This window comes from Staurois parvus, unplaced genomic scaffold (genome assembly GCF_062004578.1).
Source record: "Staurois parvus isolate SC_StPar_1 unplaced genomic scaffold, SC_StPar_1.0 ptg000213l, whole genome shotgun sequence".
NCBI lineage: Eukaryota > Metazoa > Chordata > Amphibia > Anura > Ranidae > Staurois > Staurois parvus.
The window spans coordinates 2,096,623-2,113,704 of record NW_028318009.1 but is presented as its reverse complement, the minus strand read 5'-3'; the positions used below and the strand labels follow the sequence as shown (position 1 = coordinate 2,113,704).

The 17,082-nt window shown below is 41.1% G+C and overlaps 1 protein-coding gene across 1 annotated transcript in view; it reads left to right on the top strand.

Moving 5' to 3' along the window:
- LOC149460996 (hepatocyte nuclear factor 6-like) overlaps positions 1–16,722 on the top strand; it is a 30,750-nt gene extending 14,028 nt beyond the window's left edge. The window contains exon 3 of the mRNA XM_089678953.1: positions 8,440–16,722. Within this exon, the coding sequence (XP_089535079.1) occupies positions 8,440–8,756 (317 nt within the window). The 3' untranslated portion in view covers positions 8,757–16,722. The remainder of the gene's footprint in view (positions 1–8,439) is intronic.
- The last annotated feature ends 360 nt before the right edge of the window (positions 16,723–17,082 follow it).

The following is a 17,082-nucleotide window of genomic DNA, read 5'->3' as shown; positions in this document are numbered from 1 at the left end:
CCAATACCATGGCAGCAACTTAATGCATTTAGCCATCTAGACATGGTGAGGATGACTTGTTGAAGTTCAAACCAAGCATCAGAATGGGGAAGAAAGGGGATTTAAGAGACTTTGAACGTGGCATGGCTGTTGGTGCCAGACAGGCTGGTCTGAGTATTTCTAAAACTGCTGATCTACTGGGATTTTCGGACACAACCATCTATAGGTTTTACAGAGAATGGTTTGACAAAGAGTAAGCAGCAGTTGTGTGAACATAAATGCCTTGCTGATGTCAGAGGAGCATACCATATCTGAACGCACGACAGGTCGAACCTTAAAGCAGATGGGCTACAGCAGCAGAAGACAGCACCGGGTGCCACTCCTGTCAGCTAAAAACAAGAAACAAAGGCTACAATTCGCACAGGCTCACCAAAATTGGAAAATAGAAGACTGGAAAAAAGTTGCCTGGTCTAATGAGTCTTGATTTCAGCTGCCACATTCACATGGTATGGTTAGAATTTGGCGAAGACAACATGAAAGCATGGATCCATCCTGCCTTGTATCATCGGGTCAGCCTGGTGTTGGTGGTTGTGGTGTAATTGATATTTTCTTGGCACACTTTGGGCCCCTTAGTACCAATTGAGCATTGTTTAAATGCCACGGCCTACCTGAGTATTGTTGCTGACCATGTCCATCCCTTTATGACTACAGAGTACCCATCTTCTGATGGCTCCTTCCAGCAGGATAATACACCATGTCATAAAGCTCAAATAATCTTATACTAGTTTCTTGAACATGGCAATGAGTTCCCTGTACTCCAATGGCCTCCACAGTCATCAGATCTCAATCCAATAGAGCACTTGTAGAATGGAAGATTCGCAACATGGATGTGCAGCAGACAAACCCGCGGTAATTGAGTGATGCTATCATATCAATATGGACCAAAATCTCAGGAATGTTTCCAACACCTTGTTGAATCTATGCCAAGAAGAATTACGGCAGTTCTGAGGGCAAAAAGGGGTCCAACCCGGTAATGGCAAGGTGTACCTAAAAAAGTGGCTGGAGAGTGTGTGTAAATATATATATATATATATATATACACACACGGGGGTTAGACAAAAAAATGGAAACACTACTTGATTTGCAGATGTGAAAGTGACGACATGATTTGCGTTGACATTGGAAGTGATGTAACATTCTTTTGCTTCCCCTGTGTGATGAGACACCTAGCTAGCAGGTGGAAAGCCTCACTTTTGTCATTCGCTGCTTGCGCTTCAAATAATACGGAGTCATGTCAGATCTTACTAAGCTTCACAGAGGGCAAATTGTTGGTGCCACTTAGCTGGTGCCTCTGTGACTGAAGTTGGCAATTTATTTGCCATGGGGGAGGTCAGTATCAGAGGTTATGACAGCCTATACAGTTTCCAAGAAACCGTCGTCTGATTAGCATAAGCAGGGTGGACATGGTCAACTGACTGAAAGAGACAAAAGGACATTGCATTGCACAGGATTGTGACCCGAAATAAGAAAACAACTGCAGCAAAAGTGACTGCAGAGCTCAATCTCCGTCTTCATGGGACAATATATATATTGGGTTACATATACTTTAGGATGTAAAGAAAAGGCCACAGCAGCCTAAGAAAATTACAAGTGAATGCTTTTATTTGGGTTATATCGTTACCAACAAGCAATATGAGTAAATTGTCTTAAAAAATTTTAGATGCAGGCCTACAGTTTAAAATATATCACTCGTTAATAGAAACAACATAGAATAAGGCTAGGTTTACTTGTGTGCGTTCGCTGCATGCCGCATTTGTGCACCTTTTCAGACCCGCAGTCGCAGCAAAACCTCATGGTGCTTTTGCCTCATGCACCTGAAAATGTGCTGTGTTTTCAGATGCCTGTGGTGCAATTAAGACTTATTTACATCTGCTAAAGAACAGCGCGTTTTGCCTGCAGGTGCGGAGACACATGCAATTTACACGCATTCCCACACCTGCAGAAGTGTAACCCCAGCCGAAGATTTGTATGAGATGTTTATGAACTTATTTGTAGGTTATCTTAGTTCAGGACAAAACTCACTGGTATCTATCGACATTCATACATTGGAAATACTATGGTTTTTTTCCTCACCACTGGTTAAAAGTCTCATCTGCAATCTTCAGTATGTAGGGGAAGTGGAAGGAGCTCTCCTTTTTTCCAATTACATGTCTGCTAATTGTGTGGAAAATAAAGGTGTGCTGGACTTAGATCTTGAAGTGAACATCTTTGGTTGTTTTTTTAGACTTTTTGTTTAGCGTTTTTACAGGGGTTTTTACGTTTTTGCATGTGTTTCAGGCTTGAGTGACTCTTAAAAAATTTTTTCAGCCAATAGAAAGCTAGCTACTAGGTAAGAAAGCACATGCTTTTTGGGGCTTCACTTTTTTAAGTTTGTTGTGGCCAAAACATGCAACTCTTCCCCAAAGAAGCTCATGTCCTTTTTTGAGTAATGAGCTTCAAGCAATGGATGTTCAGGTGTGAATGAGCACCACTGAATATAATGGAAATCTAGTTGTCAAGCGCTGAAGCTCTTCTGGTGAAGCTTCAAATCACGCTTCAAATTGCTCAGGTGTTAACAGCGCCTTACAGAAGAGCTTTTGTTAGTGTTACAGGCCCAGAATTATTGTAGAACAATACCTTCCTTTCTGCCAAACATCTAGAAACAAAAAGTGGCCACAGTTAAAAGTTGCAGTGTATGTCAATTGTGTAATCAGTAGGAGCCTTCTCGATGAGCAGGTCACCCCTTTGTCCTCATAAGGTGGCCAACTTTTTGCAAAAAATACCAGCCCTATGATGTCTGTCCAAATAATAACCTATAGCTTCCAAGAATAATCCATCTTTTGCCACCAAATTCCTCTTCCCCATTTATTCCTCTATTTGGTCTTATGTATAATCCCTGATAAATAAAATATACAATTTAACTACCTAAATTGTCATAAATACTAAACCAGTCATCAACATCTCTAATGATACATTTGTTATTTGGAAGAGCCAGTATAAATGAAAAGCAATGGTGGGTATGACTGCTAAGTTTTTTCATTTGAAAGTGTTATTAAAGCCTGGGCACTTCACTTGTATGCTGCTTCTTCTTCTTTAAAGACCTGCCTTTCTTTACTGGTCCACAAATTGTTGCCCTATGTTTCCACTGCTTGGGTGGCTTCATTCCCTTTCGGGATCGTATAAAGCCACCCTTACGTGCAGAGAAAGACCAAAACATGACAACAGTACATTGCCTGCGCCAAATACATGAGCAGTCAGAGAGTACTATACAATGCATGCATATATGATGGGGCTTGAAACCATGGAACATGCATTCCTGAGGAGGGGGATCAGGGAACATTCTATGCTGGTATTGTCAATGCCATCTCCCTGTACTGGACAAAGAAATCTGGAGACTTAAACATACATTGTCCTTTCCTGATATGATCTTGAGAAAAAATGTGAGGCTTTAATACTACTTTGATTCTTTATGGCCTGTGTACATAGGGGGCACATCAGGGGGTGTGTCTTTTGTCTACCTTGTCCTAAAAAGTGTCTTGCATTTCTCATCTCCGAAAGTTGGGAGGTGTCATATTGCCAGCAAGCCCCATATTTACCTTCCAGGTATCACTGTTATTGCCCATGCAGTCCCTTGGAAGAAACCAAGGTTTTGGTATTTGAGGGGAAACAGTAGCTCACAGGCTGATGTCTGGGTATTATGACTGTATGTGAATGGAGATGGCCAAATTGCATTCTCTACAGGAACCTCAAAAGTTGCCTGTTCATGGAAACCAGATCAAGTAAACACTGACGATAAAGCCTGCCAATTTCTTGAAAAAAACATGCTGAGATAAACTTGGAGGTTGCCATTTTTGTACTGTCTGAAACACCAGCTGCTTCATAATTGAATAGCAAGTGAGTCCACAACTCCTGATCAACATGCCCATTCCAGGTCATTGACTCAGAAAGAACTAAAGATGTTAAAGGACAGTTGCACCTTGTGCTATGCTAACGGCCTGTCCCATATGGTGCTTCCAGGTAGGGAGGGAATGTGACCTCCTTTCATGTAACAGTACTCCTGTCTAGAAGCCAAACCTTAGTCACATGACTGACATAATTTACCTTTAAGGGGGGATTTACTAAAACTGGTACACTCAGAATCTGGTGCAGCTGTGCATGGAAGTCAATTAGCTTCTAGCTTCAGCTTCTTCAATTAAGATTTGGCAGTAAAAGCTGGAAGCTGATTGGCTTTTATGCAGAGTTGCACCAGATTTTTCACTCTCCATTTTTGGAAAATAACCCTATTAGTGTCTAACACCTGCCAGCACTTGAATTTTAGAAGCCAAGAGCAGCAAGGTGAGTATGGGGGGGGGGACCTTTACAAGAGCCCTGAATACACAAGGTGACAGGGTCTCTTTAAAACAGCCAAGCAACTAGCATTTTCAGGAGGGAAGTCAGCAATGACAATTCCAAGTTTCTCTCAGTATAGGCGTCTTTTATTGCCCTTTCTCTACCATTTCTAAAACATTATGGGTTGAGGACATTTCTGCCTAATGATTTACGAAGTCCATCGCACGTTATACGCATGTCAGGGATGCAAATGTCAGCGACTTCCTGGCGTCATATATAAAACGGCATCGGGGGCAGGATTTAGCATGCGTCGCAGTGTCGTTAAGCTGAGCTGATTGCGATCACATTAACCTTTATATAGTTCTAACGTGTGTCGAGCTCTCAGCCTCTGTCCATTAATTGCTTCTCCACTACTTACAAATCACTATTCCAATAAAATTGTCACGGGCCTCACTCCCCGCAATGCTTATTCAGTGCTTGCTGCCGGCACGGTGACACCTCCTCATCCTCCTGTAGGCAGGTATCACTCAAGGCCCGATGGCCTTATAACAGAAGGTTTACCCTATCAATTGTCCCTAACTGCCCTCGTTTCCCTTCGCGCAGGAAATCTTCTCTTCGACCTTTCATCAAGAAGGTGGTTCATAACCAGCCCCGTCCTCTCATTCCGCCGAACAAATCAACTCATTATTGTCATTTCGTATTCAATTACCGGCGTTATTACATTACGGCCCGTTGCATTTCGTTTTTTAACCGAATCATTACGGCGGAAGGTTGGTTTAACCCTTTCCCCAGAGGGAGACGTGTTATGTCGAGGCACGACTTCATAAAAGCAGGCCTAGTTGAACGTTGCGGTATGGATTTTTTGGGGGGGTTTTTTATCTCCAAGGTCTTTCTTTTAACGCTTTTGTCGCCAAAACTGCTGGCGCTTTTCCTTCATTAACAGCTAACGAAGAACTCGAAGCCGCCCCCCTTTGTCGAGATTCGGAATTCGATGTCTTGCGTGGCGACGGCCCCTTAGGGGTTAACCGGCGCGTATACAGTGAGCTGTGCAGGCCGCACAGCTGGGCTGTGATCAATATTTTTCTATCAGTGTGCAATGTCCCAGACAGGAGTGGGGGGAAGGGCACGGACGGTGGACTGACCAGATGGGGACAGTAGACGGGAAAACAAGCAATGGGGGGATATCAGCCGCTGTAACTTGTGAAATCTATAACACAATCAACCGCGGCAATACAGCTTTATTGATAATTACCCACATAACAAGATACACACATCAATATAACATTACCTGGGATTAGGCATTAATAATGTAGCATCATCCTTATGCTACAAGTGCATCACTAAATATATATATATATAAAAAAAATAAAAAAAAATCCTGCAAGGCTTATGTTCATTATAGGAGAGAGTTAACGCCACCATTTTTACACTGAATGCCGTAATGGACACTGGTGTGAGATTGAGTACAATTACATTATTTAAATGCAGCTGTATTGATGTGATGACTACTAGTCTGGGTCCTTAAAGCCAAACTCCAGGCAAACAGCTAAAAAAAACATTATCTATCCATGGATTTGCATTTCAGTCCATCCAATTTTAAAATTTACACAGCTCTGCCACTCCAGATAGCTGTGTCTGGCAGAGAAGGAAACCTGATTTTTTTCTTTGCTGCAGATTAATAACACATACAGGTATATACAGTTTTTTTCCTGTGACTGTACAGTGAAAGGAGAAGTAGCACAGTGATGAGCTCATTTCTCTGTGACTCTGCTCTCTCCTTCCATCAACATGCCACTCAAGTTCTTAAAGTAGAACTTTACCCAAAAGGGGAAGTTTCACTCTTCCTCCGCCTCCCCTCATCTAACATATTTGGCACATATTTTTTTTTGGGGGGGGGGGGGGGAGCAGGTACCTGGCTTTGACATCACCTAGGTGGTCCAGGCGGACGCTCTGCTCCTTCCCTACCTGCCTGCATCCTTCTGGGGCACATCATAGGTCCCAGAAGGCTGCTGAACCACTCAAATGGTGCAGCGATTACTTGCGCAGGAGAAGTGGGCAGCTGGCTGTGAAGCCGCAAGGAGTCACAGCCAGCAGGCCGCAGTTCACATACACACACTGGGGACCGAAGACTAATGAAGAGGATGGCGCTGGATCCTTGGACAGGTAAGTGTCTGTTTTTTAAAAGTCAGCATCTACAGTTTTTGTAGCCGTGGACTTTTAATCTTTGCAGAGATGACTGAAGAACAGCTTTACCACCTTGTGCTGCTTTTCCTGCCCCCCCCACCCAGTCTGAGGTCTGCTGCACAAGGACTGCAAAGCTGATGCTAAGTCAAATTCAGGTACTTACAATGTTTGCCTAAAAAAATAAATTTATGGCTGTATTATGGATATAGGGTTGAATTAGTGTCTTTTAAATCTACCTGGAGTATGTATCCTGTTATTTTTTTTCTCTGTTTTGTCCTGTGATGGGTTAAAACTAAAACAAAGGCTGGCTGGCAACACAGGCACAGTACATAAGCCTCTTCTGTGTATACCTTTGTTGTAACATATTTGGCCTCGTTCACCCAGGGTGATGCAATCCTTGACCAGTTAAGGGCTGTGTTTTACCGGCATAGGAATATATATGTGTTGCGTGCATCCTTGGGCCAGCAGTCCCATTGCTGTCTGTGGCTGCACAAACACAGCTGCTGCTCCCAATGTGACATCTGTCTGGGTGATGGCTCCAAACGCAACCTGGGATGCCTGCAACACCTGTGCATCCCATGACGGTAAAACAAGGCCCTGCACTGGACATAGATTAAATTGCCCCATGTGAATGAGGTCTTTAAGTATTTGTCAGCTGGGGGTGCTAAACAGTCAGTTGATCTGCCTTGAACCTATTGTAAAGCCACAACTAATATGGCCCTTAGGGTTCATTTACTCTTGCATTGACCACTGAAAAGCAAGTCGTGGTGGGTCCCTTTATAGAGGGCAGTTGACTGGTGGCTGAGAGGCAATATATCATGTTTTAACCCTTAAGAGGCCACAGCACTACACCCCTATCATGTGCATTACATGTAAATGCAGTGATCCCTTTAATGGATTGTGTTGGGTGGTAGTATTGCCACGGCATGTGTACAACTCCCTTCAGCCGCCTTGCTATTTTTTTGTCTATATTTGTCATCCCCTAGCCGCAGGTGTAAGCGAGGCCTTATATACAAACTACCAAAGTCAATTTGTCTGTATGGTCTGTAGCAACCAATCAGATCACAGCATAAAAAAATACATGCATACTGAGGGCCTTTTGTCAATGTGTTCTTAAAGTGTATGTGCACCCTAAAATAAAAATTGGTAAATAGTACCAACATTCTACACGTCACCCATTCAAGCAGGTGTCAAGGAACCAAGCTAGGGGCCATAAAGTGAGTATAGTCTTATTTTATATTGTAAAGCGCTCCGCAAACTATTGGCACTATACAAGTCCTGTATAATAATTTCTAATGCCAGTCCATAGTCCTTGGGTCAGTGCACTGGGACACCTAGAGGCTTTAGGAAAAGTAAATGTAGAATCTGCTATCAGTGTCCACAATGCAGAGTCACTGTGGGTCACATGACCTAATATTGGTGACTAGAGGTCACAAGTCGAAGAACCAAAGCTCCATAAGACCCCATTTTTACAGCTAAACGATAACCTTGTTTATATTTATAATAGGATATGTACTCAGGGCAGCCACATTGGATCATTACATATATGTGTTGCTCCTTTTTTTGCTCAGTGCACATCCATAGGCAGAGAGCTGTCAACAGACTTTCACTAAAATCAATACACTGCCTAAGTGGCTTCTCTGAAATTGATTTTCTTGCAGCAGTCATCGCAGATACTGGCTGCAATGACTGACATGTATACAGCCAGTAGAGGGAGCCAATGAAACTCTGTATGAAAGAGGATTTAATTATATCTAGCATGGAAAGCATGTAAAATCATTAAAATTTACGTCAAATATTGCTCTCAGGTTAGCTTTACCCTTATAGTTGCTTACTAAAAAAGACGTGACCTTACACTTGACATTACCTTTAAATTCACCCCATTTTCTATTTTACTTTTGCCTGCAGCTTGCAAAAGGAAAGAGCAAGAGCAAAGCAAAGCCGAAAGAAACCACGTGCCTAAGCGGCACCGCCTGGTCTTCACCGACATTCAACGACGCACTCTGCATGCCATTTTTCACGAGAACCAGCGGCCCTCCAAGGAGCTGCAGATCACCATTGCACAGCAGCTGGGCCTAGAACTCTCCACCGTTAGCAACTTCTTCATGAACGCACGAAGGAGAAGCCTAGACAAGTGGATGGACGAGGGTCATGGGCGCCCACCTTCCTCCTCCGGCTCTTTAACCTCCAAAGGTGGCTCAGCCATTGCTTGCACCAAAGCATGAAAAGATGCCTACTGCGCTATCAACCAAAGATAGTACCCACTCAGCCTCCATAGTCATCCCTTTTCCATTCTTTGGGACACTGTCTCCAAAAACGTTGACCTTGAGGTGTCTTAAGAGGACTTGTAAAGGTTACGAGTGACTGACTGTCCTTTCTGTACTCAATTCATTTCAGTCGTTTTGGCTGATGCCTCCTTTTCCATGGAGATATGTGGGTACAGAATGGTTTGTACACGTTATTTATGTATTTATTTTCTATGGCACTGTCAGCACACAGAGCGCACTACAGAAAATACAGGTATCATGTTTTAAAACCCTTTCAGCAACGACTTGGAAGACATAAGACAAGGGGATTGGTTGGCCACCATCCAAGGATTCTTGTAGTAGTTCCTTTGCTTGAGTCATTTGGCTAAGGAACAGCATATGGGTTGTTCTTTAAGGCCAATAACAGGTTTTCAGGACAAAACAACCTGACTCATGACTTACTTAGATCTTTTCAGGCCGTGCATCCTTGATGGATGTTGGGTGGAGCTGTAAGAAGACATAAGGATGCCTCCTGTCAGTCATGCACACTGGCAATACTGATTGGCAGGATGGCCTACAATGGGGTTAGTTTCACACGTTATGTCCATTTCTCTTTGATGTCACACTCCTATCATGCATCTCGGCTGACAATTGTTCTATGACACTACAAAAATAAGAAGACAAAAAACACAATATATCCTCTACCTCTCTTTTTTATGTGGCAATGGTGGGCTGTTGAAGAGCTTCTGATTAACCTTGGTTACGGCATTATAATCCCCTTAGGGTCCAAATGCTTACCACATATTTTTTCTTGTTTAAACAAAAAGGGGGCATAATCATTTATTTATTTATTTACATTTAATGGTGTTAGGCAAGCTTTGAAGAGGAAATTGACCAATCTGGTTGTGCAGAGAACAAACAAAGCTCCCCCTAGCAATTAAAGTCTCCAGATAGCATTCTGTAATACTGTTTAAATCAGACCTTGCATGAAAATTCTAGGTTCACCTATGTTGCAGCCCCCAAGCCCCAGATTTTGATTAAAAAAAAAAAAAAAAAAAAAAAGCTCAGTGAAAGGTATAGACAATAAAATATTTGAATTAAAAGGTAAACAACTTACCTTACACTTCAGCTTCTCACCTAGCTGACATTATTGGGACTTCCTGCTGAAGCCTGGAAAAGCGGAGGATCCTGAATGCCTTGAGTATGGCCTCCCATGCAATGGTGGAGCAACTTCTCGAGAAATTCACAAGCTTTCTCAGGATCCCATGCTGAGGTGCAGTACAATCACCTGTGCCTACAGGAAACTGAGTGTAAGATAAGTATTTTTTTTTTTACATTTTCCATCGACTGTTTATTTTTTTAAATTTTGTTTAGTTTGTCATTTAAGGGGTAGCTGCAACCTAAGTGGGCCTTTCATTTCTATGCAAGGTCCATGTTAAGCCACCTTCTACAAAGGTTGTCTACCACAGGGATGTTGGAACCTTTGTCATGTTTTTATTGCTGTCTGTGTCTCTGTTTTAGAAGATTGTCCCTCATTTGTTCTCCCTTAACCTCTGGAAGTGAGGTGAACGTTGAGGAACAAAAAATAAAAACCATAACCTTTCACCACAGAACCAAAAAAATTTTTTTTGTTGTGTCCACATGGGGAAGAAGAAGCCCCAGGTACTACTTGACATAAGCTTGCAACACATCAGTAGAATTTCTTTTTCGCAAACATTTGATTTTCTAATGGATTGCTGGGTCAAATAGATGGACGTTTTCAATTGTAGTGAGAAAAGGAGCTTAGTGGAAACTTTTTCTTGAATGAACTAAATTCTAATTGTGAATGTAGGTTTTGTTCAGGAAAGTTGTATGTATTGTAATGCCCATGTGCTAGACACAATAGAAACCTGTTCAATACACCTAGGATTACATTCAAGTAGCAGACCTGAAATCCTAAGAGCTTTCAAACAAATTAGTTGACAAATTGATGGCCAAATCAAATGTTCTGATGATTGACTTTTCATAATTTCCATACCAAAGAAATTCTACTGTTGCATGGCCAGCTTTAAACTTGGATTTTGGAGTGCTCTATCAGTGGATCAGGCAGTGGGGAATGTAAACGTAGCTTTTCTATGGTGCCCACTAAAAAGCTGATCAGTTATGGGCAAAGTATACACTCACTTTAAACTGACCACACAAAGACAGATCTTCTAATGACTAAACACCTATGATATAGTAGGACAAATTTAGTTCTTTACTTGATCAAACGTCCCATGGCAGAAATTATCCAGCATGCTGGGAGGTTTCTGCAACAGTACTGACACATTGAAAGCCTCGAATCAATCGATGCCCAAGTATTTTGCATCATTTGTGAAAATCACAATCAGCAGTAGATGCCAAGCTACATTTTTTTTGGACACTGCTGCCAAACATATTTCTGTACAAGGCCCAAATAATTAACTCTTAATTTGTTCTAAGAGTGCTTCACCACCCACAGTGGCCTTTGCAAAGAAACAGAAGATGTAATGATTAATAATTCCTCGCCCCAACAGTAACAGATCCCTGGCCACCCGCTTGAGGAGCGTTGACCCCAACCCCACTGGTGAAAATTCAAAGCTTTGCTGAGCAACTTTGAAGAGACAGTGACCTTTTCGCCTTCAGAAGCTGTGGACTGCAGTCTGGATGTACAGCCGGACCCACCCCGGGCTCTTTTCATTTTATTCCTGACCAGCTGACGGGGAATTAGTGAGTTCAATGGAACAGTGGGAGATGAGAGGAGGTGGAGGTTGGAAGGTCAAGGCAGTATCCATTCTCCAGAGTCCACTGATCACATCCTCTGTGGGGGTAACTAACCCTTTTTACTCCGGAATCATCTCCAATGCATTGTCCCGACCTAGGGCTCAAATCACAAAGAGATGGATGGGTGGATAAGTTATTTTAACCCTGTTCATTATTTTATTTAATGATAATTTCAATTTTCAGTTTGCAAAATTGTTTGTGCTAAGTACAATTGATTCTTATATTTATCAATACCTTAAAGGGTCAGTCTGCCCAAAGAGAGTTAAATCACTTGGTACTAGTTATGTTTCTTGGAGTCTCAGTGAGATCTCTGGGTTGCACACCTGCTGTAGCTTCCCTTTCTCCCTGCTGGATTTTTATTTATTTATTTTTTTTATCAAAGCTGGAACCCACAAAGGTGGGCGGCAAATATGGAATTTCCAGAGTCAAGAATCATGAGAGAGATCTCACAGTTGGCGTACCTAATACATATAAAGCCAGCCATAGATGGATCAAATCTCAGCCGGTTAGGCAGGGCGAGATTCAATTAATCTATGAACAAGGCTGGTTGTACTAAAGTCAATCCATTGATCGACTTCAGTACAACCAGCCTGTCAGATTTCTTGCATGCAGTCACTTGCAGTAGTGATCATTGTGTTTTGCCGCCAGGGAAGGCTCCCCAACGGCATAACAAAATAGCTCTGCAGGGGGGGATTCCCCATCAACACTGACTGTGTTAATGGGGGGATCAAGCAATAGGTGGAAGGAAAGAAAATTGCATAATCTATGGGCTGCAAATGAAGCTAGGGGCTGACTCAACTTACCAGTGTGCACCTATAATCAAAATATCAGTTTTGGGTGGACTTTTCCTATACGTAAGTATATGGAGGAGCCTCTACAAAGTCCACTTGCACAGGCAAACTGAAAAAAAAAAGGATGACTTGTTTATTATCTTTCTGCAACAGTTACTCCCTAGATTGGCAGCAAAGACATTCAATTCTGAATATGTAAAGGATTACCTTGAGAACTATTGGCTAGGTTACTGAGCAAAAAGCCAGCAGTCCAACTCTCTGTAGATGACTATCCCACTTAACAATGTGCCATATCCCAGATCACCCAACATTTTGGGACTACCAAAGAGCAGTAGCCCCAAAATTGTGAATTCAGAGCCTTAGTCTACTAATGAGATAATCGCTTAAAATTGTTGAATTTCCAATTTTTGTATGTGGAGATCACAACGGCTAGTCGAATCCTATCATTTTGTTGGTGAACTCTGGACAATTTGACTGCCTGTGGCCTTCCCTCAATAGTGTTTAGATGTTGACCAGATAGCTTTATTACAATTCAGCCAATCAATATACAAAACTGTCACAATACTAGGCCTCAGCACCACCTCAGCCAGTCATAGTGACTGTGATAGATTGTTACCCATCCAAGCATGCATGGATATTAAGGAGACATCAGATTTTGCACTACCATTGTAACCTGATACTCCATCGTTTTATAGTAGACTTCATCAAGCATTACTCCATTATCCATTGGCACGGCTAAACTGGCATATCAGTATAACTCTACCTCATTCTTGGGGGTTAGAAAAAAATAGTCTTGACGGGTATTAATAATACAGCTGTGGACCTACTTTGAGGTACAAGCTGAAGGCTACTGTCTCTGAAATATTGTTAGTTATGTATTCAAACATTTCATAAATGTAATTTCCTTGGCAGCCATCTTGGATCTAGCATGTTACCGGTAGGCATTGCTTATTTTGGTTCCTCCTAAGGTGATAGGATAGTGTAATTAATGTTGCTTGGGGTTTGACAAGTTCATTGTAATGTGCTTACTTTGATGAAGAACCATTTTTTTTTCTAAGTTTATGTCACTTAAAATAGCTGTCGCACTAAAAGAAAAAAAAAATGTTAAGATTCAAAATGGCTGTTCTGCAAATTTAAAATGGTTAGAAACTATGTCTTTAATGAAGAAGCAATCCACCCTTTATATAATGTATACCAAAGAAGAATTTGCGTGTGACAATTGTTTTCTATGCCACAAAAATTGCTTTTGTGAATTTGTTCAGCTTTTTTTTTTGTCCAAACACAAAAATAACAGGGTTAAAGGATAAGCGATGCCAAATAAATGGTCCTTATTGAGGGTTTACAGTAAATATTGTCATGGACTCGCCGAAACCAAACCTATTTGAACTAAGCTAAGAATTAATTGGAGACTTTTAAGGAACTAAGTGTGAATGACAATGAAGGTAAACTAAAAATGAAACAATCAGGATTGCCGGATGACAATTCAACGTTCGAGGTGTTTTGTATATTACCAGTGTTAATTCACAATGTGCAATCCTTTTTAAACTTAGCTTGAAGCTAGATATGTAATCAAAATTATTTCCTGCTACCATATCTTTATATGTTTTAAATTATCCACTTCAACTGCTTAAAGATTTCCATGGTAACCTATTGGGGTTGATTGCATGTAAAATGTCATGGTTGACATGCAATTAAGAAGAATTCCATTTTATGGCTTCCTTCTGCTCTTGAGTTATGGTAAAAACCACCATTTATTATGTAAAATGCAACAAATTACATTTCAGATCTAAAAGACAAGAACTGGCAACATACATGTTTTACGTTCAAAAAGAGTCTCCACTTTCATTCTAAAAAAAAATGTTCTATATAATGGGCCATTTAAGCTATAAGAGGTTTACAAGAAGTACTTTAAAATAAAATCTCCAAATCTTTTTTTCAAGATTTTTAAAGCCCAGGAAAACTTTATCAACATTTTATTTATGTCTGTGTCCCCATTGGGGAGATTCACCCTCCCAATCTACCATGGTGTCCATTACACTTGTCAACAGACCAGGGGTAGAGGGGGCATCTTCCAATGAAATCACCTATTACAGCAATAGCTGTAAAGGGTGGGATACTTCTTCAGTTTGGGGAGATTTCCTCTCACTTCTTGTATCCTGGCAACTGGAAGTGAGGAAGTCTCTCAAATGTGACACCCTTTCCTGCTCTGTTAATGATTGGAAAAAAAGCTTTGTTAGTTTTCCACTTCAGTGGAACAACTGGACAGAAAGGCAACTATATGTGGGAAAAGGACTCTTCCACAGACTGCAACTGCATTCAGTTCTTATGTTATCTAAAACTTTTACATAAATACTTGGAATGTAGGCTGCTACAGAAAAACAGGTCCCAACTCATCGTAAGGTGAAAGTGAAGAGTCATGTATTTCTTGGGAGGGTCATACAAAGTTTGTTCTTTGCAATCTGTGGGACATTAACATTCCTTGTAACCTCATAAAACTTAAGGTCTCAGCTCAAGATCCTGTAAGTCCATCTGGTGATTCCTGCAAACAGTGCTGGCTGGGAAGGAATCCATCTACACTTCTCACATACTGTGGATATGCATAGAGTAGGGGTGTCAAACTGACGGCCCTCCAGCTGTTACAAAACTACAAGTCCCATCATGCCTCTGCCTTTGGGAGTCATGGTTGTAACTGTGAATCTTGCAGTGCCTCATGGGACTTGTAGTTTGGCAACAGCTGGAGGGCCGCCAGTATGACACCTGTGGCACAGAGAAAGGTCCCAAGCACCACACACCTAGCAAAGCCATTAGTAAGCAGGTGAAACCAGCGAACTTTATCCACAGCCATGATCCCAATACGTTTCATCCAGCCCACGGGGCTTAATCATGGACCTCCGTGGGCAAGGTTAAACGAGCGAAATGTCTGTGGATGAAACTGGCTGGCGCTGCTTTTACCTGTTTATTAATGGCTTTCTAAGGTGTGCGGTTTTTGGGACTTTTCTCTATGCATATCCACATTAGCATTCCTTGTTACAAAAGACTGGACTGTGTAGGACAGCCATTGTCAACCAGGGTGCTATGGAACTCTAGAGTTACTCCAGGGGCTAATAGGGGTTCCTTTTGTTGTGGTTGATTGGCCTCCCATTTAATAGTACCAATGGCACTTGGTAGAGCCAGCACCATGACGCCAGAAACCTTTTTAGTTGTCTTGAAGTGAGGCAATCAGACTGCCACTGTAAAGGGGGTAATCAGACTGAATGGCATTCTTCCAACTGACCACTGATGTAAGTAAGGGGCACATGAAAATATTTCCTCTATGGTAAAAAGGTTGAAAAAGGTCTGTATAAAGCTCTAGGCCAACATTTTGAAATACGACATATGGCAATATTGGATTAAATTCCATTTTATACAAGTACTCTACAAAATATATTATTTTTCAGGTCCCATTAAGGAAGCAACTTGAGTAATGGAGAAGTTGATCTGAATTGCAATACAGCTTCTTTATCTGTCAATGGTACCGAAAGGACATAACCTCTTGTAATTTATTAGTGGCATAGGGAATGTAACTAAGTACTCTCCCAAAAAAGAAGACTCAAAGAGCAGTAATGAAAAGTAACCTATAGCAACCAATCAGATTTCTTTTTGTATTCCTTCAATGTGAAGAACAAAGAAAAATAATTGCTGATTGGTTGCTTTAGGTTATGATGCACTGAGATTCATTTACTAAAGGTGTAGTTAAATAAATAGGATGAAGCTGTGTTTACTCAATTCAAAATTATGAACTAGAAAAAAAAATAAATAAAAAAATGTTAACTGAAGTGAATGCACCTTTTCCACTAACATTCACCCTTGCATAGTAAACATACATGTTGCTAGCTAATCAGCTTATCTTTCTTTAGTAAATCAACCCTATTGCCCCCCTATTGTTCCTAACCCTATTAACTAAGCCCCTCATTGTGGTTGGTTGCCATAAAATGGTACAAAATTCTGTTACTTTGTTAAATTCTTTCTTGCCTAATGTTATCAAGACCGCACTGCGAATTTACATCACTGGTAATGTCAGAAACTTGTGTAAAAAAATCAACGTATTTCAATTTTAATTTATTAATTTATTTTGTGTTCATACACAGTGTTAAAATAAAATTCAGCCGTGCATTTTAATATATAAATATATATATATGACATATATAGAGAAAAAAAAAGAAACTTGAATGTTTAAACTTTGTTATTTGTGCTAATTAACCAAAGTCTTTTTGCCTGTACACATTTTAAAACACGTACATTTTATACCAAAGTTTTCTCTCTGATACCTCATCGTGTGATTTGTCCTTGGTGATGTTACGCAGAAATTAAATGTCCTTTGTTGAAAGATTAAATGTCCATGTGCTGTTTTTTGGATCTGAAATATATATTAAGATATGTTGGATCTGAGATTGGGAGGATGGGGAGGGTCTGTGTCTCTGTTGATCAGGGACTACAATAAGAGCATGGGTATGGTTTGTGTCAGTACTGAACATGGACTAAAATGGAGGATGGGGAATGTCTATGTCTGTACTGATCAGGGACTACAGCAGGAGTATGGGTATGGTCTGTGCCTGTGCTGAACAAGGACTGCAGTGGCAGGATGGGTAAGGACTGTGTTCACTAAGAAGTTATTAATGACTTATTTGTGGACAAGCAAAAGGCAGATTTATACCAGTGACTAAAAGTTACATTAGGAATGTGGTGGTAGATGC